Source organism: Mytilus californianus, unplaced genomic scaffold (genome assembly GCF_021869535.1).
Source record: "Mytilus californianus isolate M0D057914Y unplaced genomic scaffold, xbMytCali1.0.p SCAF_5, whole genome shotgun sequence".
Taxonomy (NCBI): Eukaryota; Metazoa; Mollusca; class Bivalvia; order Mytilida; family Mytilidae; genus Mytilus; species Mytilus californianus.
Genome location: NW_026262701.1, coordinates 25,884,289 through 25,911,091, shown reverse-complemented (window position 1 = coordinate 25,911,091; position 26,803 = coordinate 25,884,289). Strand labels below are relative to the sequence as shown.

Sequence of the window (26,803 nt, the reverse complement as noted above, 5' to 3'; positions counted from 1 at the left end):
CTTGACGATTACAGAGATGTCCTTCATAAACAGAAAACTTTACCAAGTGTGATGTCAGTTGTTCAAAAACATCTAAAGATGAAAGAAGTTACTCTACTAATGGTTCATATTGCCTGCGAATGCATGTATCACAGAAATCCAGATTTTATCGATGAAAGATATGTTCAGCAATACATAAAGTCACGTGGTTTTGAGCTTTGTTTAAAAGCACTAAAATTGCATTCTGATACCAACAGGAAAGATTACGAGCTTCTTATTTCCTGCTTTTTTCCAATAATCTGTGCAAGTCAGACCTCAGATGGTAGAACATGGATTGAAAAGAACCACTCAAAAATTGCATGTTATAGTTACATACGGGATCAGTTCAACAAAAAGATTTGTGTTGATTTTGAGAACGGAAGAGGAATTTGGAACAAATTTTGGGAAAGCTTCAATGATGTACAGAAACAGCATCGAGACAAAAAGATGGCTGAACTTCTTGAAGAGGAAGAAAGAGAGAGAAATAAGAAAATTAAGAAACGCGAAAGAAAGAAACAGCGACGTAACAAATTACAAGCAGTGAAAACAAAATGCAACGGCGACGTTGAGAAAATGAATTGCGATGAGATAGGTAATGAAAATAGAGATCAATTAATCGAAAAACATACTGAAATCCTCCATTCTAAGACAAAGGATACAGAAGTGATTCAATGCAATGGAAAAAATTCAGACTTTCACCATAAAGAAGAAAAAAGGAACCTGAAATACGAAAATGTGACTGAAAATGCTAGAACATCCAAATCGCGTCGCTATGCTAAGTCAAAAAACTTCTTAGATGAGGTGTCTGCTCAAAGTAATTACGGAACAAATGAAACTCAGTCAGAAACACAAAATGACAAATGGGTCACTGTGCAAACCAGGAAAGCTAATTCACGACCTGATACAAGTACATTAGAAACTGACAGTCAAGATATAAAACCTAGCAAGAAACTTCAATCAAACGCAATTGACCAACAAAAAGGCAGTAAGCGTTGGGCTGATGTAGCGAGGAGTCAAATATTCACTAAACATTGTAAGGAGAAACCAGTAAACAGTTTGGCAAACGACTGTGAAGTCAGCGTGACAGTACATGGCAGTCTTAAAGAAAAACACAAATACAAAAGAGGCGATTATGAAGATGATTTTCCAAGTCTAGACCCAAAGACGTCGTCCAAAAGAAATTCACCAATTGAGCAAAGGCGAAAGTCAAACGAATCTAATAGTCCTATGATTGATGAATGGTGTCCTGAGGAGTGTCCTGACGAATGGACAGCAAGAAGTACTAGTTCAACACCAACTGAACTTGAAAGGTACAGTTCTTATTCAGACAGCAATAATGATGACAATCAGACATTGGAAACGCTGGACCTAATTGTTGAAAATACACCAGGTACTTCTTATCAAAATTCGACAGAAGCAGTTCGAAATACAGGGGAAATGAATAGAGATGTCCTCGGTCTATCGAATACCTGCATTGATTTTGGTTTTGTTACTACAGACGAGAAAGAGAAAGCAATAGAATCTGCGCTAGACACTGCAAAATATACCTTTTCCAAAGCACAGATGACGTATTGGCAAAATAGAGACTTTGTGCCCCTTCTATATGAAAATGGAGTTCCACATTTCAGCAATACAGACGATCAAGTCAAGATGCAAGTAGGTAAAAACAGGCAAAACATGACGACAACAACAACTAAGACGGAGAATTCTAAATCGTACAATGGAAAACGTATATACACGACACAGCCTGCACAGAGTGAATGTATATCTGATATCAACCATGAAAATCAAGGACTGAGAAGCATAAGAGCTGAAACAAAATCGGCAGAATTTTGTGATCCGAATTTAAAAAATGTCAGTTATAAGAATAAGGCTCAACCAGTGGTTGATGAAGTTAACAATATAAAGTCCAATAATGATAACGCTCCTCAATATATGAACATCGGACAAAGTATATATAACAACAGAAAGACCAATACTCATAACGCTCATCATTATATGAACCCAACAAATCATATACAAACAGAACCAAGCCCTGAGAACTTTGGCGAATCAGAAGCTGTCAAAAATTGGCTGAGAAACGATTCATTCAATATGATGTCTAAACCTGGACCACATATTGTCGATAATAGAAAGTTCAATGGAGGTTCACCTTTGTCGGTGTCTTTAGATAAAATGAAGTATTCTAACAAAATTGACACATTAATACCGAATTACCCAATGCCATGGCAACAAACAGAACCCCAAACGAATCCATTAGCAAAGGCTTCCGAGAAGAATATAAAGAAAGATGATCATACAAAGGCTACCAATCCAAATATCGCTGTAAGTGATACCAATACTACCAATAATATTTCTCAGCCAAATGCTACTACATTTTTCACTAGCCTCAGTAATTGTGCAATGGCTAGCACGCAGAATGAAAATAAAAGCGACCGATCGCTTGTTGACTCGAACAATCAACATTTGAACGAGGCAACGAAAAATAACTTGAATTGTACTAGAACAGATAGCTATAAGTTGTCAAGAAACTGTTTAAATGGACAGGCCAATGCAGATGAAACAGAGAATTGGTATTTAAGTTCAAATAATCTCAATAGGGTAGAAACGAAATCAAAAATGGCAGAGAAAGAATTCGATGTCAATAGTATTGCTGTTGTTAAACCACTAGGGCCAATTTCCAAAAGAGGCAACGATGAGAGCTCAAGGATGACCAGTAACAACACCTGTTCAGACAAAAACTGTGATCTAGGTGAAAGTATTCTTAGAAATGTAGCAAATTTAGATATTGCTGATGAAGATGTATGGTATCCATCTAGACTTAGAGGAGAACCTGAGGAACAACAACCACGTCAATTTAGCTCCAATCAAACTAATATTTTCCCTGGTTTTCATGATAACTCTTCTACTGAAGACAATGACAGGGACACTTTCGACTTTGGCTTTAGTGATATTAAGAAATTGGCAAGTTACCAATTGCAAAAGCAATACAATGAAGTTCGAAAGAGAGGACCGGTATATGGGTCGTTGTATTTCCACGACATTCCTTACTATGCTTCTTGTCTTGGAATTTCAGAACATGAACTAGAACGCTCATTCGTATCGGATTTAAAAACTACTTTCCAGTGTACCAATGAACAACAAACGGTTAATGATATTGTTCAATTGAACGAACACAAATTAAACGTGGCAATTGATGCAACGAGTAACATAGCCGACAATTTACAAGACGACAACATTCCTGATTTGTATAATTTTACACCAGATACAACACCACCTGCAAATCAAGCTGTTATCACAAGATCAGATAACGACGAACCGTACCCTTACCTCCTTGCTCAAGAATATGCTACAGATGCTGGCACTATGAATCATATAAAAAAACCAGTGTACGAACCTACACTCTGTGAGAAATATAGGTACCAATTAGCACAACAAATTCAGAATATCCAGACCAAAAATCATATGCAGAGTACAAGTACCGAAAATCGTTCACCAATGGTACTCCAGACAGGTGTGCAAGATAACGGATTATGTCATCCACACAAATATGCACATGAACACAATACCATTCAACCATGGATACAAAGGAGCATGAGATGGCGACAGAAGCTGATGGAAATAAGAAACCTACCAGCAACGTGCATGAAACGGTTGGACAGCATTTTGATCCCGGTTAACAATGAGAAATATCTTTTTCCTTACTCGTATGTATGATATTATTTTGTTAGAACATTAATTTCTCGAAGTACAGCACTGAAAGACACCAAAAACAGAATCACCGATATTTTTCAACTTATAGATATAACAAAAGAGGTTAAATCATTTAATTGTGCAATTTAATTATCACATCAGTTAACAAAATGCAAAATTAAAGCTTTAGAATCTTCAAAATTTACTCTAAGGTGATGTCATCAATTATCTTACTGTCGACATTTATTCCAAAAAAAAGTCAAACTAGTTTTTGAAAGTAAAACAAACAGAAGGAATTATAGAATCGCTCTGACTTATACACACCACCTTGTACTTTATCCATATTTAGAGGATTAACGTTTTTGTTTTTGCGCCTTTAATTCACAAGGCTTGAATTGTCAAAGACACTGGACAGTATGATAATATTGGTAATGCAAAGAATTAAGGAGTATACAGACATTTATCGGTCGTACCGCTCTCTGTTTCACTCAGTTCTTAATAAAATTACATATCACGGCTTTGTGACGTCAAATACGTTGACCCGGCCTTAATAATTTTGACCCAGACTTATCACCGCCATCATAATTCATTAAACGAAGAAAAACACTTTGTTCTATCATGCACATACACAAATACAACCCAATAAATCGATTATCAGGTTGTCTGCATATTGATTTTGTAAAATATCAGCTGCGATCACAATATGAAGCTTTTTGTCGAGTGAGCGCAGCGATTTTTGTCGAGTGAGCGCAACGATTTTTGATACATATGTGATCTATAAACAACCATCTTGTATTAGGGGCTGATCCTATTTCTTTACATTTAACCCTGTAAGTCGTTACATGACGAATGTATCCATATAGGAGAGCTATAAACAAAAATCTTGTATGGGGGCGCCGATCCCATTTCTTTACCTTTAACCCTGTAATTCGTTACATGACGAAAGTATCCCGCTGATGAATTTGTAGTCGACCTTACAACTTGTAAAATAATGTTGAAGACCTTTTTAATTTATGTATATCATAATTAATGAGACCCGTTTTAGTCAAATTTCCCGCAGTTACTGTACATGACGTTGTCAAGTTTGTTTACAATACTCAAGGGACTTTAATCTAGCGCAACAATAACAACTGGAATAGTGACTGTCCGCATTAATAATGCCGGTACACTGCAAGTTGGCATACATACATAGGGAGTTGCTGTCGTCAAACTATTAATAGATATCGAGAATTTTGTCAAAACAGGGAAAAGTGAGCATATAAATATATAGAGATGTTGTATGATTTCCAATGAGTCAACTGTCTACCAAAGACCCAAAGGTCGTGGATGTAAGCATCTACAGGTCACCATACGGCCGTCAGCAAAACCTATAAAGTTATATAACCATATAAATAAAGGCAACAGTAGTATACTGCTGTTCAAAAGTCATAACTCGATTGAGAGAAACAAATCCGGGTTACAAACTAAAACCGAAGGAAACACATCAACTATAAGAGGAAAACAACGGAACAACAGAAACACTGAAGTGCAACAAAAACAAACGCCAACATACATAGAAACGAACTATTTGATAACAACTGCCATATTCCTGACTTGGTACAGGGCATTTTAAGAAAAAATGATGGGTCGAACCTGGTTTTATGGCTAGCCAAACCTCCCGCTTATATGACAATATTAAAAAATATCGCTAAAATGACAACACTACTTGACAGAAATACAGCACAAACAAACGCAAGAACACTCAGCACAGAGAAACGCACAAATAAATACTATAATAGTCGTAAAATGCACCAGTATGACATAATGTGAAACAATTCAAACGAGAGAAACCAACAGCCTGATTTCTGCTAAAAATTAAACAATAAACAGGTAAGGCAAACATTTATATGATTTTAATTTATCCACATCTGGTAAAAAAAAGTTTCAAATTCTTATCATTTCTAGTATATCGTTCATTCTAGAACTCACTGACATTTTGCATTTTCTATAATTTGATTTATAGATTTAATTTATCTTGTGAAAAAGGCATTAATTTAATTTGAATGTCAACGCATAAATCTTTAAACATGTATAATTGTTGTATTTTATCTGCTGTTTGTAAAATAAAAATATCACCAGGATAAAAGTAACAGTTGAAGAAATAGTATAACAGTTTAATGGAACTTTAAACATCAAACCTATTACCCACGCTGTAGGACAAGTATTAAACTTGTCTTTTGTAACTTTTTTACCCACACGTTTATTGTTAAATTTGCTTTTACTGGATTCACTTTTAAATTTTAACACAATATATAATCTGGTACTTAATTTGGCGTTTTATAATTGATGTCTTATAGTGGATTCAGTCCCGCGTAATTAATGTTGTCGTCATCATGCTGAAATATTGTAAACAACTTAAGATTTATCAACTGAATAAATTCGTTGGCTTCTGTCAATTTTAAAACGGAAAAGAACCCATTTGTTATAACAAATATGACTTAAAAGGAACGTTATATTTAATTTACAATATCATGTGACGAAATCGTCATAACAATTCCTACCTTCTGTGTGTATATCATTTTCTCATTTGACATGTTATTTGAATTGACTTCCATTTAATCGGGAATCAGTTAATTGACCACGAAAGACATCCCTCCATAAATCTGCCATCATTTTATATTGATATTGTTACCAAATGAAAAAAAATATATAAAAGAGCTTTAATTTAATCTTTAGCATTTTTAATGAGTATCAATCATGATTTTTTAATGAATGTAAAATGTATTTGCTGGAAAATCATCAAAGCAATGTGTCCACATTCTTTTTTCTATTTATCCAAGAAGTGAATAAAATGCCCTTATTGATTCTCAAAATATTATTGATGTCCTATGCGCGAAATTTAAAGCTGTCATAGAAAGTTTTACTAGCCTTTGTCATAAAGACGAGAAACCTAACGCTCTCTATTGCATAGTATTTAAGGGAATTTAAGGAATGTTTGATAAGTAATTTGTTATAAATTCATTAGCGTTATCGATGATATTTTTGAAATTTGAATTCAAATAACTTTACTTGCTAATCTATGTCAGACAAGGATGTATATACAGATGGGAATTATGTCGATACCTTTTGAGTCAAAACGAAACTTTGAGCAGTAAAATAGAAATAATACATCATAAGAATAAAGATGGTAATAAAAGCATGTGCGAAACTGGGTTCAGTCAAGTAAATATCACAAGAAGTTTGACTATTTAATGGATTCAAGTGTTTATTGGACTAAAAGCAATGACACACAATAAACCGTAATATGCCATAGATAAAAAACCCCACTTTTATTAAAAGTTCCAAAATAAAATATAAGATATAACTCTACTGGATTTTAAATTCATATTCAACCCGGTCAATTGGTCAATTGTCAATATTCTAAAGAAATGTGTCGAAGAAATTAATTCTATATGCTGCTTTGTTTGCTAAGTAATAAAAACACATTCATTTATGAACAATTGCTTGATTCTTCAAAGAAAAGCAGTGTTTAAAAATTTAGAACTGATTAATATGAAAAGTTCTCCGAAAGTCTGCTTTTTTTCAAAAGCAATCCGACAATGCCAACGAAAAGAAGATGTAAAATGAACAAATGATAGCAGTTAAACTATTTGACTTTGTCGAACAAAAATACTATGCAGTGCTTTATATTCATACAAATCTTTTCATTCTGTTGAGTATACTGGTACAATATTGCATACGCATATTCGTATTTTCATTATCTGATCAGATTTCTATTTCAAAACAGTTGTAAAAAGATACCATTATCGTTCAACAACTTTCGTTAACATTCTAGACCCAGAAACGGAATACAGAGTCAGTAAAATTTAAGAAAATGTAAATCGGAATTTGAAATATTTTGAAACTGTTTCAGTAGAAAAAAGTAAAATAACTTAGGAATCGATTCCTTATTGACAAACAAGTTGTTTTAAAAAAGATCAGGGTTAATTGACGTTATAATGGTTGACGTTCGGTCCACAATATAAATGTACTTGGCATTTAATTTTGGTCTTATACTGTTTTATAAAGAATATGAATCTATGAATTTTATTTATGAGTTTTCCTTGTTTTAATTTGGAATAGGTTTCTAGTAATGTTTTTGACGAAAAAATATTAATGAAATCGACAGTCTGAGATCAAAACAGTAGACAGTAGACAGGATTATATAAAAGATCTTAAAAACAGTCTTCATTTTTTTCAGGGATACAAATGCAGTACTTGGTTTTCTTACCGACGGATCAGAAGTTCTGGTTCATATTATAGATATGACATCTCGGACTATCAACTCGGACATTCTTAGAAGTATTACTTCACCTCGAAACTCACATTACTTTCTTGTTAAGTATCGGGTAGGTTGCACAGTAACATATAACATGCAGTTTGACACCACTATCATTGTGTTGTCACTTAAGACATTGGAAATACCTATTTGAACATCTTCCCGTTATTTACAAATCACGAACAATTTTGACCCGTTTTATTTCGGTTGTAAAGATAACGTGGAGTATATCATTTGGCATCATCTGTTAATGAAACACAACGGCCAAGCAGTTGTTGTAGCTTATTTTGTGCAACTAAATTTCCGAATCGATTTTAAAAATTTAGTTGCATAAAAATCAAGGGTTACAACTCGATTACTGTGAGAATAACTTTTAAAGTAAACTTTTCATATAAATGATAATGCTCGTACTGCATGACTCATTGAAGATTTTTTTATGACCAACATTGTTACTTTATAAAGTTAGAAAATGTAAGCCTATGCTCTTCTAAAACTAAAAACCTGTAAAGCAAACTGTAAATTTGATCATATTTTTTTGCACTATTTGAATATAAAGACCAATCACTTGTTCGCATTAGGGTAACGCATTTATGTTTGGAGCATATGAATTTCATGCAAAAAGTCATACATAAAACACTTTTAAAGCGTTGCTATGTTTAAATAGTAACTAATTTTGAGGTTCAAATTCAAAACATTTCTATGTTTGAACACATATTTGTTTGTCTGTTTGAAATAAGCACCATGTTCTCAAAGTACAGCTGTTTCTTTTTGCTACATTATTTTGTGCAACATGAGGAAATTATTCATTTATAATCATTTATTATTGCATGTTAGTTCTAGCATATGTAAACGTTGTTGTTTCTATACGTGTACGATTTGTATACTATCAGGCGATTAGAATCTGATTTCTGACAAGGACTTTTCTAAATCACCATAATGTAATGCCATTTCAGCCACATTTTTTAAAAGGGTGTCAGTTCTATTTCATCGTTTATGTTATAGTCAATAGACATTTACGTATAATGTTAATATCACAGTAGCTGATCGCAAAAGTCACACACTGTACTGTAAAATCAAAACAATAAGTAAAGAGCGAAGACAATAAATTGGGATTAGACAACTTCTGTTCCGGCAGACAATAACAAAATCCTTTCATTATCTGAATTAAAGAACTGTGGTGCTATTTACATTTACTATTGATGCTTTCAACGGCAAGTGTTATCTATTAAAAAAACTGCATTGACTACTTCATTTTGATTTTCGAAGTTAGTTTAAAGGCTTTAAATGTTGGTAATAAGTTAATAGGACGACATCAACCGATCAAAACTAAATTTTCCCAATAAAAAAAAAGTCACATTAAGATATGACATAAGATAATCACTGGCGAGGATCTTGACTTTGTAGTAGGTTTATCTAAGAAATTATATTTAATGTCTAAAAGCATTCGAATAAACGGACATTACTTTTTTTTATTTATGCATGTTTTTGTATATTTACGCCAAATGACATCATGCAAGGCTAAAATGAATTACTGCCAAAATGTAAACTCGTTTTATCACGATTGAGATAGCATACGTCTCATTTTCTAATTGAAAATGTAATCGAGTTTCAGAAATTGCCATCTTTCATTTCCTCACCTCTCTCCGGACACTGTCGTGTTATTAATCCATCCATCATTATTTCGATTCCATTTCCCAAAAGCCATTCGGATGTTCCCATTGTGTCTAATTGCTTTCCTCACTGACTTAACATAAAGTACATATTTTCAGTCATATATTTCCTAAAATATTACAAGAAAGGGAAGAGGAAAATGATTTATATAATAAGCACTAACATTCATATTAAAGATTTTAATTTTACAGAAAACAATATTGCTAACAAAGGATTCATTGATAATCAAATTAAACGTTGTTCTATTTTCTTCCTTTACATTGTTGCTTGACAGTTGCAGAATTTATTGAATTTTTGTAAGTTTAGTAAATGTTTTTCATGTTGTTATTTTGAGATTTTAAATACTTATTATCGATCGCTTAAATGGTGTGAACAATTAAAATTAAAAAATGGAGTCAGAAATAAAAGCAGTTATGCATGGTGTGAAAAAGTAATGTTAATGCATTCGCTATAACCAGGTAATTTACTAAATTTAAAATACGAATTGGTCCTGTACAGTGGTTAATTTCAACTTCATTTCTAAAAGAAGTCTTTCCGATATTCCCATTGTGTCTTACTGGTTTTTTCATTGACTGAAGATATAGAGACATTTTTAGTCATATATTTCCTGTAATATTACAAATATGGGAAGAGGACAGATGATTTACGTATTATGAGCTATCTCATTTAAAAGTTGTTAGTTTTACATAAACAGGATATTGCTTCTGCATTCTTCGATGATCAAATAAAACATTGTTTGCATGTTTTGTTCCTTCAATTTTGTATTTGACACTTAAATCATGTTTTTCATTTCATTAGTTCGTAGACTTTTAAGAATTTGTTTTTGATATCTGTGTTGTTTTAATGTGTTAAATTTCTGAAGCTGTCAATGATAACAAAATGGTATGTATAATTTAAATGGAAAACGAAGAAACGAAAAAACATTTATTTGTACGCGGCACAGAAACGAGAAGAAAATCTAGGATTAAAGATCATTTCTTCCCTGCTTCATGTGTAGTGCAAATGAAATTTATATCCGATACGCTGTATGACCATTTCCGTATTATTTTAACCCTCACTAATTGAATTATATGGTGGACGAATCAGAATTCTTTCGTAATGTCAGCAACAGATTCTACAGAAACATATTTTTGATATTGTAATAAAAACAATATGTGATTATTAACATGAAATCACGAAGTATTTGTTTCTGCAGTCAATGAAATTTTACAGAATGTTTTCATGACACTAAGTGGATAAAAAAATCAAGATACGATTTTGACGAAATACGAATAATTTTGAAATTGGATAATTATTATGTCGTACAAAAGTGAACATTTCCCTGACATCTGCAGATGCTCAGATGTTCAAATGTGATTACAATTAGAAAAACGAAATTAAAATATTTAGAACTTTATTTTTATTAAAGCTTCGCACATACTTATTTCGTGCGAAGTGCTTTTATGTGTCAAACGTTCATCAGGTACACTCATAACTATAGTTTGAAAATTGTTAAGAAATATAAAAACAACCAAAATGGTATCTGACAGACTAACCAAAACTGGCTCAACTAATGAAATGTTCTCATGGTATCCCCAACGTTCCAATTGCTCAACTTGCTGACATTTAAAACCGTACAACTATGCAGGTGTAGCATTGGAAACGTTTGTGTTCCATTCATCATTGAAACGCCCTCTAAAAATTACAAATAGTTAATAACTATAAGTAAATCTTTTGATTTTCTTTTTTTAAGTAGTGATTTCAATATTTTGTATTCTTTTTCAGTGTTGAATCATTATTTATAAATTGATTATCTTCCTAAGAGTTTTATTTTTTCATATCAGAACTGTCTTTCAATATTTTACAGACATTTGCGTTCGAAAGTGGTCGATGCTACGTCGCCATGAATTTGCCAGAATATTCTCTCAGTGAATACCTGTCTATATTGAAATCAGATAGTCGATCAGACCCAATGGTTGTCAACAAACTCGCCTGGCAGTTCCTAAAAGGCCTTTCATCTATACACGAGGGACTCGGCTTGCAGCACGGTAACATGATGGTATGGTTATTTCACACTACACTGTTACATTGAACAAATGTGAGAAATATTGGTATATAAGTACCAAGTAGCTTTGGTAACATAAAATATTGTCCATTCCAAATTAAGAATGTAATCGTCATTTATTTTCCATATTTTTTTCCCCATTTTTCCTCATGTTAATCCATCTGACATGACTCTGTGCAGAATAAAACTAGTGTTAGTCTTCCATCAACGATAAAAACATTACCACACATGAAAAAAGAACCACATAGTTTAACTATATTTTCAGTGACAACAATTTACTGGAGTTTCTAACGGTATTTTTAAAAAATTACCTCGTCACATTACAATAATATATTCTAAACACTACGAAAAACTGCTACATTTGTTATGTTTTTTATATTATTTGCTACATTACAGCCTTCTAATATAGTTGTTGATGTAGAGGGTAAATTGATGTTGAGTGAATATAGCTTTCTAAAACCAGAGACAGCCAAAGGAAAATTCATGGGTCTTACAGCAGTAGAACGTAAGTATCAAGCATCTTAGAAATAACTAAATAGAATCTGTTTGTTATATTTCCAAGTTGTTTATCTTACTGTATCTAAATCATTTAATGACGAAATATAAAATAGCATGTTTATATATAGTTATACTTTGTCTACATCTACAAACATCACAAATAGTGGAATCTAAATCTCACTTGTATCACTGATATGAATGGTGACACTAAAAGTGACTCCTATCACTGAAACCTTGGGCTAAAAAAGGTCATGTTCTTTTTTCTAGTTACTTTGAAGCAGACAAAGAATGTGCCTTATCATCAACCTAGAGTACATAATCTTTTTACAAGTCATATTTCCCAAAGATTTAATCAAACACATATCCCTTCAAAGTAACAATGTTATAACGTTAATTTCGATATTTTTTGTTGCTTTATTTTGCTTTAGAAAGTATTTTTAAAAAGTTTAACCTGTTTTTGTGACACGGTATTTAATTTTCATATAGATGATAGGGCGTGTTGGAGTCCTTCGGAAGTTATAACAGAAACCGAACCTTACTCATTGAAATCAGATATCCAGGTAAATACATTGTTTTTTCATTTATAGAGTAAAACTCAGAATTGATTTAATCTTTAAGAACTGATTACAGAATGAAAGGAAATTGTCAGGTATATACGTCAAGATATAAATTAAAGGGATCAACATAGAATTATTATCTTTACATAAGTTAAGATGTTTTATTGTCAAACGGTTTTTTGGCGAATTTATGCATTTACATCAGAAACGTGATAGTCATCCTAATATCCTTAAAAAGAATCCATCATTGCTTTCAACATGATTATTCTTGTCTCTTTACAAGTTCTTTGTATCCGTCATCGTTGTCGTTTTCTTTGTTTTCATCGACGTTCATTATTTGTTTTTAAATATCAAATATTAGTCAAACATCACAGCATGGCCATTGCTTCTTCATGACCGAAACACAGAATCTGGAGCAAACATTTGAAAATGTTTTTTTCTTCTTCATTTTTATGTTGTATGTTGTATTTTGTATACTTTTAATTGTCTTTTGGTTGTTTTTTTTGCCATGTTATTGTCAGTTTGTTTTGTTTGAATGTCCCATTAAAGGTCAACTTTACCTAAGGGGATTAGAAACTTTGTTTCTGAATAATTTCTAAATTCTTTCTTAAACGGACAATTTAAGAAAGTATGTTATAAGTTATGTCAGGATTGCATCACTGAATACTGAGATGTAAAACATCAATAACCCTTTTCAAGCCTTCATGGAATTTCACGTTTCTTCATAGTCAAGAGGTATATTTGTACTATTTTTTAGTATTTTTCTTTAATAAATTGACTTCACATTTTTAGCAGTTAACATATATGTTATGTCTGTGGACACAAGCTTCTTCATGATTAATAAAGGCAACAGTAGTATACCGCTGTTCAATAGTCATAAATCGAGAAAAAACAAATCCGGGTTACAAACTAAAACCGAGGGAAACACACCAACTATAAGAGAAAGCATTGAAAACACAATTATGAAAGTATATTATATGTTTCTACTTATTGAACTTAGATACACATTCGGAATTCTAGGTTGCAATGCTCTTCATCTTCGTGTTTGATTTGACTCTCCAACTTTTTTATTCGAGCGCCACTGATGAGTTTGATGTAGACGACATGCGAACTTATATGCCTGGTATCTCTGATGAGTTTTTTACAGCCATGTCATTTGCAAAGCCTTTGGTTGATAGTTGTCTCATTGTAAATTTTGATAAATAATTCATTGCAAGTTCTTTCAGTTTAAAATGTCTATGTAGCCCACCATCAGTCAGTGATTTTTTCTAGTTGATATATATATATATAGGGGTCGATATTTTATATTGCAGTTTTAGTCAAATATTTTGGAAATGTAAAGAAATATGTATACACAAAACAGCTTTGTATATACGGTAATCTCCTAAAATAAGTTACATCTGTGATGTTACTTATTGTGTTTTTTTCGATTAACATAGTCATGGTTATTTCTGATTGACTGTAATGAAACGGAGAGTATAGTTATTGATTAATAATCATATGGTGTTTGAATTTAAGGTAGCGGGTATGATATTACATTACATCTTGTCGGGTGGACATCATCCATATGGAGAAATAAATCTCGAAATACAAGTTAGTCTCCAGCAAAACTGGCCCAAAATGGCTTATATCAGCGATGAAGTCAACGGACTTATAAATGACATGTTAGTTATGCCACCATCAACAAGACCATCCATGGAACAGATCTTGAAGTAAGTTGTTTTCTGTCTGCATTTTTTTGGAATTTCTTGCCTTCACCCTTTATTCCTGTCCTTGTATCGTTCTGTTCACCTCTTTTCAATCGTTTCTTCAAAAGTTTAGCATGTTTTTCAAATAGCTTTAAGTCTGTAAAAAAATAAGGAGCGTTAAGGACTCTTTTTGGTCTAAAAAATTGAAGAACTACGAAAACAGAATATAATTGATAGGTAATTGCAAAGTTCATGAATGTTCACCGATATTTGGTGGTCGAAATATACCATAAATTAGATTTGTCTAAAAAAAACTGTAACGTTCAAACATAATTTCGAGTCGGGAATTTTTAGCGCAAAAAAATGTGGGTCCTAAAATTAAGTTCAAAATTAACATCTATGAAATCTATGAGTTGTTATATAAATGTTTTCATCTTGACAAGAAAGCTTAAAAGATTTTTTCCATGACGTCATAAGGCAACATTCATTATAACTTCATGAATCGTAAACTGTCTGGTTTTTTTTATCTGGTATTACTTCATCTTTAAAAAAAAACAAATAGCCAATTGAATTGGATTAGCATTTCAGTGATAAACTATCCCCAATAAGGCAAAATACACGCAGGTAATATGATTAAGTTTATATCTTCACCTGAGAACTTTACCGGAAAGTCATGTTAAACACAATTATACACAGTATATAAGATGTTTAATTTTTCTGATTTATTGCCGCTGTGTTTTCTTGAATTATAACGGGTTTCTTTGTTCTACGAAAAAAATCAATGTGTCGCGCATTCTGATACATATGTCTCAAATTAGCTGTTTGGTTGGTTCCCTCTGTATATATGAAGTATGCCTTTCGGAATATGTAAACATTGTCAAACTTGTCAAATACGACAGGCACCAGACTAATAACTGGTCGGCTCGGGAAAATGAAAGAAGTTGTATTGTTCCACTTGATATCATCTCATTCATTTTAATGTCTCCCGATTTTTTCTCTCGCAAACAACCTTCTAAGACATTATATATCTGTTCATACAATTATTCATCCGTTTTTATGTTTTTTTCCCGGAACACCATCGATATTGTGAACTATTTTAAAGGTTTAGATTCAATTTAACCATATTTAACCACATGAAGAGCACACAAACATGTTAGTGGCGATAATCGACTTCATTGTATTTCAGACATCCTTATTTCTGGGCCAATGAAAAACGTTTACGGTTTGTGTTAATTGCTGGATCCGACGTTCTGCGTGACATGAAATCAGGGTGAGTGATCTCGAATTTTCTCATTTTCGATATTTCTGTACAAATACGAAAATCTCTTTAGGGAGTAAAATTCAGGATCAGATTTTCGCATTTTGGCAAATTGTGAAGGATTACTAATTCTTTTGTTTGATTCAGAGATTTCATATGTAAATTCGTTAGAACAAATTGTAGAATTTGATATCAAAGACAGTAGTTTATCGATTTTCGCAAGTATTTTAATCAATTTTGAACTTATCAAATCAAATATAATAAATAGCAAGAGAGCTAGCAAATTTACTTTTTCATTCTGTCAAAGGGAACTTTGAAATACATAAATGGTTTCCAGATAACTTAACTATCAAAGAAATGACATCGTTCTAGTAATTTATAGTTCTATTTACATAATTATGTAGTCATTATCAACATAAAGGAAATTTATTTGTCTTGACCTTACACTGTAAGGGGGAAATTGGACAATTGATTCCGTCTGTATGATAAACCGGCTGTGTCATTAATGAAGCCATGTATAGACTGACTAATATAAATCTCTCATTCTAAATCGAATAAATCCCTCCAGCTGACCATGTAATACTGATTGATCATTAATATATTTTCATCAATTTCGAGATATCCGATCAGATCAGCTTGCTTAAGGAAAAGTTTAGAGAGTCAAAATACTACTAAAACATATCACTCATACAAATGTCAAAAGAAAAGATTTCACACGATCCTTTCCAATCATAATATTTTAGAAGTATTGGTAAACAAAAATCACTGTACAGTAAAAATAACTAGGAAGTACGTAAAAATTTTGAACTTATATCAACCGAAAACAATTTAAATGTTTTTTTTAAAGTATTTATCCTCGCACGATCATTTACACACACATTGACGATATACGTATGGACTTGATAACATGACTTGGTACGAGCGATCATTTACACATACAATGACGACATACATATGGACATGATAGCATGACTTGGTACGAGCGATCATTTACACATACTATGACGATATACGTATGGACTTGATAGCATGACTTGGTACGAACGATCATTTACACATACAATGACAATATACATATGGACTTGATAGCTTAACTTGGTACGAGCGATCATTTACACATACAATGACGATATACATATGGACTTAATATTTGTATTTTCGAATTACGTTCATTGTTTTGTACATAAATCAGGCCGTTAGTTTTCTCATTTGAATTGTTTACATGAGTCATTTCGGGGTCTTTTATAGCTGGCTATGTGGCATGGGTTTGATCATCGTTGAAGCCCGTACGGTGACCTATAATTGTTAACTTCTATGTCATTTGGTCTCTGATGGGGTGTTGTCTCATTGGCAATCATATCCTATCTTCTTGTTTTTATATTGATTGCATGACTAAGTACAGGATCAAAATGTGAACTATTTCTAAATGACCACATGTTACTTCTAAATCCTGCTGAATCTTTGCTGCTAACCAGCTGGAGGCTTGTATTCAAAAGTTGTGATATTAAAGAAAAATTATTCTTAGAATTCGAATGTCGGAATATATTCAGCAAATGACCTAACAACACATAAAAGCACGAATGCATATAACAGTGAATTATTTTTGTTTAGTCGTGAGTCAATCAGAAAATATTTTTCGATATTTCAGTTTATGGATTAGCTATTCTTTTATTTTACCTTGACTTGAAATCTAAAACAGACTTAGAGTGAGCGATCTTTTCCTTTAATATGTATCATCAATTCGATTTGACGCAACTTCGTTGTCTGGAAAACAGCTATTGTTATATGACGCAAAAGGAGTGAAAAACATGTAAAATTGGACTGGGAAATCACAGTATTTCATTCAAGCATACAATCAATGTTTTGAATAAGTTCCTATGCATTTGACTGTATATTCACTGAGGAGTCCGTTCTTGAGATATTTACTGGAGAATGCCTACGTAATACCATTTTAGCATAACTGTATAAAGAAATGAATAAAAACGTAATTTCAAGTTTTTATGTGTGGATTCACATGGTGGGTGATGCACTGGCAGGAGACGCGTACCCTGTCGATGCACCTGGTCTTGCTCCTTATGGAGTTCAGGCGTTTTCCTACTTGTGTGTGTTGTCTTGATTTTTCTGGTCATCAATTTACGAGATTGAACTGCTTTCTATTTATAAAGACTGTCTTTTCGATATGATTTGGTTATCTTTGTTGTTGGGTTTCCGACTCATTGACGTATACCTCACGTCTCTATTTATTCAGTTTTAATCAAGACAGATTTGAGAAACTTGAGACAGCAAATTAATACATATCAATCAGTAGTAGAATACTTCAGTGCTGCTAAATGTTTGTTTGGATATTTATTCTATCACAAACAGTAAATATTACTGTAATATTATTGCTAGTTTTAAGAAATTTGCATTTCTAAAGACAAACTGTCGACCTTTTTTTTATACCAGCACAAGAATTGTGTTGCACTCAGGTCGATAATTTAATAGATATGTTCATGTACGATTCTTATTTTAGAAAAGATTTGAAGATTGAGAATTGTTCACAAGAAACATACGAGTATTCTTTGAATAATGTATTTTAATTTATATGCTTACCAGTATCACTGATTTCAGGATATTTCTGACTAAACAAGAACAATAAATTTTTAGATATTTCTCGTAGTTAACTACCTATTACAATATAGGATAAAAAATATACACTACATTGATTTTTTTTATCCAAATGATTCCTTCTATTTTTATAAATGCTAATAAGTGTTTCTTTCTTTTTCAGTACATCTACGACAGGTGGGACAGGTTGGACAATGATTGATATTATCAATAGTGCCTGTAAAAATGCCATGTTTTGTGAATGGGTGAGTTACAAATTTTTTTCAAGATATTAACTTACATGTCTATTTAAACTTATACTGTACCATGTGGTAACATGTCCTTGCACACTTTAATACATATATATGGATAATGACATAACCCTTTAAATACGTATTCAACGAACAAATAATGTTTTTTAATATACTTTTCGTTATTCACTTTTCGAAAATGAATAATACGTTCTGTTGCAAGTTCGGGAGTCTTGATTTGGCTTTTCTTTTAGAGATGTTCTCCATTTTGAGATTTTGTTTTCAAGATAGCCCAAAATGAAGTTCTAGATTAAGGAGAAGTAATACTATTTCAATACGCGTTACCATTGTTCAGAAAAAAAACTATTCCCAATTGCTCAAATAGTTTACCAATTGCAGTTTGAACTCATCTTCACAAACTGATCAACTGGTAAAATATTTCAAGTAATTGCTTCCGTGATAGGTTGTTGTACGACTTTGCCCCCAGCAGAGCTATAGAAAAACAGTACATTAGAATATAGCAAAGTGCTCTCGACCAATGAAATTGTAGAATTTGATGCCTCTTAATTGTGAAGAATGAATGTAAATCGTGTTCTTAGTAAGGGATTATCCTATTATTTGGGTATTTACAGTTCAAAACAAAGAGTTTCTATAAATGAGTTACAACTGCCCCGAAGCACATTTATCAGGTTGAAAGGATTTATCACACAGTGATTGAAAATGACTAAAAGTTGAATTGTGAAACAAAAAAATCAAAATAAGTTGAAGTCTACTGGTGCAGTACAACTGGTACCTTTAATGTTATTATGAAAATATTAATAACTTTAAATTACTAAAAAATTAAACAATATCAAAGCAATGCAAAAAAAGAAAAAAAAAGTTTTAAAATCAAAAACAACCTAAATCTTTAGCTTTCCAAAACTCTGATAACTGGACTAGCGGTTGGGAAGAATAGTTATTTCCAATATTCCGTTAAGATTTTAAAAAACAAGGAATTTAATTTAAGTTTTGAATATATTTAAAACTTTTAAAGGCATTTTATTTGAACATTCCCTTGTTATAATGAAATAGTATTTGATTTAAGAAGCTGGACCAAAATATTGGCTGTGAAAATAAAATTAGTTGTAACTCAAATATAGTTATTTATTTAAACTGTAAATAAAAAAAAGGATAATTCCTCAATAAAATATTACACGATATACATTCATACTCACAATCAGGAAACATATACAATTCCTACCTTTTCTTTGGACTGTTGTCACCTAATTTCTATAACGCATTTTTTTTTAAATATTTCCCAAATTATAAGAATGTCCTTACATCACTAAAACTAATCCATAAATGAAATGCCGAAAAAGGAAGTCATGCATCAATTATAAACATTGCACTGACAAAGACACTAATTCTTGAATACAACCAATCAAGAGATCATTTGAGCCTTGAGCACTTTACAATATTCTAAGTTTGTAAGAGAATGATAATCCCTTACTTCATGATAAGTACTCGCTAACGCTCGTACTTAATCATGAAGAAAGGGATTATCAGTTTTTTATCGGAATAATTGTATTGGAAATAACAATTATCCCCAATCTCTGATCAAGTAATCAAAGTTTTGGAAAGCTAAAGATTTAGGTTATTTTTTTATCTGAAAGATTTTTTTTTTTTTTTTGCATTGCTTTGGTAATGTTTAATTTTATAGTAATTTGAAGTTATTAATATTTTCATAATAAAATTCACGGTACCAATTTTACTGCACCAGTAAACTTCAACTTATTTTGAGATTTTTGTTTGTTTCACAATTCAACTTTTAGTCAGTTTCAATCACTTTGTGATAAAACCTTTCAATCTGATAAATGTGCTTCGGGGCAGTTGTAACTCATTTATAGAAACTCTTTGTTTTGAACTGTAAATAGACCCAAATAATAGGATAATCCCTAACTAAGAACATGATTTACATTCATTCTTCACAATTAAGAGGCATCCAATTCTACAATTTCAATGGTCGAGAGTACTTTGCTATATTCTAATTTTAGTTGTTACACGGACACTTTTTATGAATAGAATCACTCGTGCATGATCAGTGAGTTCATGGGCACTGTAAATTTCAACTAGATTTGAATTTTTTGTTTCACCGACATATTTCCTGTCTTTTTAATAAAAAATATTTACGTTAGCATCAATAACTATATTTTTTTCAAACAATTCCAGTAACTATTCATATTAGTACACTAAGGGGTTGACCATTTAACTTCAAAAGGCCGGTTATGGTTTTTTCCTAAAAAAAACACATTTTGATCCCCAATTTTATGAGAAAAAATATATAAAGGTCAAGCAGATGACACTGAAAATAATGTTCTGGCTCCTGATTTTCCGGATACCGTATATAATAGTGCTGATTTCGAAAAAAAAAATATTTGGGCGATAGCGTTGAAAAACTAAATAATTTTCTTACTCAGAAAAGAACATACCCCCTTTTGAAGCTAAATGGTGGGTCCGTAAATGTATTTTTTTTTTCAATATATGGACATGAATAGTATTCTGGACAATTCTGAAAGAAATCCTGGTACCAACGTTTATATTTCAATAAAAGACAGGAAATATATATATAAAAATCAAATCTAATCAAAAGATAAAATCCCTATCAACTCACCAATGCACGATTGATCCTATAAATAAAAAGTGTCCGTGTAATACATGTTCAAATATGCAGCAAATCGTAAAACACATTTTGATCCCCAATTTTATGAGAAAAAATATATAATGGTCAAGCAGATGACACTAAAAATAATGTTCTGGCTCCTGATTTTCCGAATACCGTATATAATAGTGCTGATTTCGAAAAAAAAAATATTTGGGCGATAGCGTTGAAAAACTAAATAATTTTCTTACTCAGAAAAGAACATACCCCCTTTTGAAGCTAAATGGTGGGTCCGTAAATGTATTTTTTTTTCAATATATGGACATGAATAGTATTCTGGACAATGCTGAAAGAAATGCTGGTACCAACGTTTATGTTTCAATAAAAAGACAGGAAATATATATATAAAAATCAAATCTAATCTAAAGATAAAATCCCTATCAACTCACCAATGCACGATTGATCCTATAAATAAAAAGAGTCCGTGTAATACATGTTCAAATATGCAGCAAATCGTAAAGAAAATCATTCAACTTATGTCATCAATTTTGGACGGTAAGCTCTGATTGGATCATATAGTGACACGTGTTTAATCCTGATCAACACTATCAGAGACATATAAAAACCTATAAGCATGAACATTTTTTTTTTAATCCAAAACATATGCCTATATATATATATATATATATTAACAAGACATGGACATGGCACATCCTGCATTTTTTCAACAAAAAAAGGATGAAGCCTATTTTAAATTTATTTTAATCCCCCCCCCCCCCAATAAAAGCAAATGGTAGCTTGCTTACCTCTGAAATCTTTTTTATACATTACTTACTTGCGAAGTTGCATTTCAAAAAGTCTCAAATGTGTATAACATTCACCTTTAACTTGAAATGGTTCTTTTTATAAAGTTATTAGATTTTTGAATTTTTTGAGAAAAAATTCTCGGCTGAAGGGAAGTGAGAAAAAAAATTGAGTTTAAACTGTAACTTACATTAACTGGTATATGGCCATTTAAGTTTCTAATATCTTTAGTTTTGCTACCTCTTCTAAATGCAAAATGTACTTCTTCCTTCTTGAAACGTCGTACAAGTCAGATACAAAACAAAGGTAACAAAAAAAACAGGCCGGAAACAACCTGCCGTATAGTTTGTCTGCACTTGTAGTCAGGTCAAGGTCCTCGGCTATCGCCTCGGACCTTGACCTGACTACTCGTGCAGAAAAACTATCCGGCAACGGTTGTTACCGGCCTGTTTCTTTGTTACCTTTGTATTGTATCTAATACTTAGTGTGAAGTGATTGCAGTGAAAAGAAGGTTATACTTACCATCCAACGTCAGCTAAATATTGTCGATGTCCTAAATTTCAAATAAATTAATGACTTAGTATAATATGAGTTTTCATGTCAAAGTTAGACCTTTTTAAAGCAGTCTAACTTTGACATGAAAACTTCTATCCTAAATAAATTTTATAAATAACTAGTTCAAAACATTGTTTTGTTGATTAATAATTTGTAGCTTTGTTTTCTAACAAGAAGTTATTGCGGAATTGTAACTTGGATATTTTTTTTATATACAATTACTAATCTGCTAGTTATAAAGGGAAATAAGTCACATTATAATCAGCACAATTTTATTCTGTCAACTATCAACTTCCTTCATATTGACATTTTATAAGTATTTTGTTCTAAACATTTTTTCCATGATTAATAAACTATTAATCTATTTTTAAGATGATTAAAATTTTGAAAAAAGCTGTTGAAAACATATTATGTGACACAATCAAAGTTGTATAAATCATACAGACTCCTCTGTAAATTAAGAAGGTATCACCAGCCCAGTAGTCAGCAATTCTGTGTTGACATGAATTATCATTGATATGGTCAAAATTATAAATTAAAACTGTTTTGCAAAAATTGAATTGTTCAAAATACTAAGGATTTTCTATCCCCCGAGGATTAGATTTTTTATAAGCAGTATTTGGCAAAATCTTTCAGACTTTGTTTCCTCAATGCTTTTCAACTTCGTACTTAATTTGACATTTCAATTTGTTTTATTCTAGTCTCAATGGTGAGTCTTCTGTCGACAAAACTTGTGTCTGGCGTACAAAATCATTATCATGGTATCTTTGATTAATTGTTTTTTTACCATGAGTGAATACAAGTTATTTCCCTTTAATGCCAGCAGATCAGTAATTGTTATAGGAAGAAAATATCCTAATTACAATTACACAATAATTTCCTGTTAGAAAACAAAGCAATAAGTTATTGACTCACCAATTGTAAGAACTAATTATTTATAAAAGAGGGACGAAAGATACCAGAGGGACAGTCAAACTCATAGATCGAAAACAAACTGACAACGTCATGGCCACAAATAAAAAGACAAACAGACAAATAATAGTACAGATGACACAACATAGAAAACTAAAGACTAAGCAACACGAACCCCACCAAAAACTGGGGGTGATCTCAGGTGCTCCGGAAGGGTAAGCAGATCCTGCTCCACATGTGGCACCCGTCGAGTTGCTTATGTTATTACAAATCCGGTAAATAGTCTAATTCGGTAAGTCACATTCGTGAAAAGGGAAGGGTATTGTAGTTACGACATAAGGAACATATCCGATATCATCTGTGAAACGGTTATTCCATAACGGTCAACCAACTCGTGATGGCGTCCGTAAAATTTACGAAGGGATGACTTCAACTTCACCATTTGGAACTCTTGGTTTAATAGCTTCCTTGTGAGCAGCAATCTTCTATCAAGGAAATCATGATATTATAAATCATGATATTATAAAATGTCATTAGGATAGAAGTTTTCATGTCAAAGTCAAACCTTTTTAAACCAGTGCCTTATACTATAGTAGGTAATTATTCTTTTTTCAATTTCATTACACAGACATTAAATAATTGAAGTTGGATGGTAAGCATTACTTTTATTTCACTGCACTCCTTTCACTGAAGCAATACGCTTAAATATTTTATCAGTTGATCGGTTTGCGGAGATGAATTCAAACTGCAATTTGGTAAACTGTTTGAGCAATTGATATTTTGATAGGCCAAAGCCTTCAAGATAAGCACAGTAAAATCGATTAAAAATGTGAACCCTTTTGTTTTATTTTTATTTTGTCTTACCTATATCATAGTAAAGACATTAAATATTGTTATACTGGTTTATCAATTTTTCTGTTCCTGATGCTCGAGTTGATAACACTTTACCGTGCTTAATCTTTTCGGGGTTGAGTACATTTCCTTTCAGTTCTTTTCTTAATTTGTTTCTTGTTTGTTTGATATATTGTAGACGTCAGTTGTTGATCTTGTGGTTTTGAAAGAGATGAGATCCTTCCGCCAATACAAGAACACATTGGTGGAACTAGTTTTATTTGTTTACAACTGCTGCTTACATTATGACAAACTGTAAGTTTTTTATTTGTTCAATTCTGTATGTTTCTACGGGCAAAATTACATTTATTAACACAATAAGGTGTTCACACTAGATTTGGACGTAGAGAAACAATTGTATTGGAGAATGATTTATAAAAGTTTCCTTAATCATATTCCGGTTAATAGTCATAGATAAATTTTATCTGAAATTCAGTAATTTTAATTTTAAAAAGGGAAAGGCGAAAGATAGCAAAGGGACATTCAAACCCATAAGTCAAAAACAAACTGATAAATCATGGCAAAAAAAGAAAGACAAACAACAGTATACACAATACAACATATAAAGACTAAGCAACACAAAACCGGGGATGATCTCAGGTGTTCATCATACAAACAATCATGATTCTTTCCAATCGATTTCGCTAAATATAGTTACAATGTACGTGAAAAATTTACAAATCGGTCCGTCGGTAATATAAATCTTAAATCAAATTAGCAGATCATTGCAAATATTTTATATGAAGATTTTATTATCTTCATTTCAAACTTTTATCGTTAATATGCAGCCATGGACGATAAAACTTTTAAGCACTTTTGTTTTATTTGTTATTTTTTATTTTCAGTTCACAGTCGGCAAGAGACATCATTGACGAACCATGTAAATATTTCCTAACAACCTTCCCTGCATTGTTCATGTCAGTTTACACCGCTATAAAATCATCGTTTCGCGTAGAACGTGCTTGTTACAAACCGTTCTTTTAACCAACAAATTGTGACATAGAAATAAAATCATGACATTATGGTTTTGATAATCGTTGCATGAACTTTTGTACTCATTAAGTGTTTTATAACTATCTGTTACAACATTTTTGTAGCTATTTTTTTCAAATACTTATTTTTGATCCATTTTTTGAAAGGGCAGCATTTTTAAATGAACTTTATTCCATTTTTTATGAATATTTATAAATTTTTAATGATTGTGAATTATTTTCTATATTCAGAGTCTTTCAACAATTTTAGTGATATATTTTCGTGTTGTATGATTTATACATCTCAATGACATCTTTTGTAAAACAGATAAAATCTTTTTATAGAAAACAATATTCTTGTCATTTTTATTTCTACAATACGAGTTGCGAATATGAATATTGATGCTGTCTTATCCACATAATGAACAAACAGAAAGGTATAGAATAAAAATATTATATCCATTCATGTTTAATGAAAGAAGAAATCTGTCATGAATTATAACTATTCAAAATGTTCTATGTCGATTGAATGGTTGAGCAAGGTTAATTCATACAAAGCCAATAAGTTTTTATTTACAAAACTAGCATGATCTGTTATATCTTTGTAAGGAATCGCCGGTTCAAACAAAAAATAAGTATAGAGTGTCAAAAATGTCAATGAGTTTATTGGTAGAAAACTTCCAATTTTTCTGAAGGTTGATTGTTTGTGATCTTTATTGAAACAAAACCTGTCGACAAAAGTTGAGCTGCATACGAATTGTTCATATAATGTGCACAATGTTTTCGTCAGCATTATAAAATATCGTTGTCAGTATGAAAAGCCATTTGATCACTGAAATATCTTAGGAATGAACTGCTATGATAAAGTCATGACAGATACATTGCTGGTCGTTTAAGAACTACAGAAGACGATTTGAAATTAAATTCCTGAAGATAGACTACTGGAGCGTGATATGTGCTAAAGACACATGTTTTTGTAGAAGACCACGCATTGATCTTAATATACCTTTTGTGTTTTTTTTATTGTGTCGGGTTGCTTTCTCGTTGGCTTTTCTGTCCCCACTTTTCGCCCCTTTTATTCCACTTGTTTTTTCAAAATTCTGACATACTGCTATTATACCTTGAGCCACCTTTAACCCAACTTCAAGTGTAATAACTGTTCAAAGTTACCAGGCTACTATTTCAGGTTAGGGTGAAGGTTGGCGCCTGTTGAAACGTTTAAACCCGCTGCAAATGTATGCACCTGTCCTAAGTCGGGAATCTGTTTCAGTGGTTGTCGTTTGTTGATGTGGTTCTTAAGTGTTTCTTGTTTCTCGTTTTTTATATACATTAGACTGTTGGTTTTCATGTTTGAATTGTTTTACACTAGTCATTTTGGGGCCCTTTATAGCTTGTTGTTCGGTGTGAACCAAGGCTCCGTGTTGAAGGCCGTACTTTAACCTATAATTGTTTACTTTTTACACATTGTGAC

At 32.0% G+C, this 26,803-nt stretch overlaps 1 protein-coding gene across 1 annotated transcript; it reads left to right on the top strand.

The window, feature by feature from the left end:
* Positions 1 to 341: 341 nt before the first annotated feature.
* Positions 342 to 25,684, top strand: LOC127701634 (protein PF3D7_1417600-like). The gene is made up of 10 exons (XM_052205615.1): positions 342 to 3,725; positions 7,931 to 8,078; positions 11,526 to 11,717; positions 12,120 to 12,228; positions 12,708 to 12,781; positions 14,297 to 14,490; positions 15,653 to 15,736; positions 18,495 to 18,576; positions 24,501 to 24,616; positions 25,207 to 25,684. Exons 1-10 carry the CDS (start codon positions 466 to 468, stop codon positions 25,343 to 25,345), a joined length of 4,398 nt encoding a protein of 1,465 aa, XP_052061575.1. The 5' UTR covers positions 342 to 465; the 3' UTR covers positions 25,346 to 25,684.
* Positions 25,685 to 26,803: the final 1,119 nt, after the last annotated feature.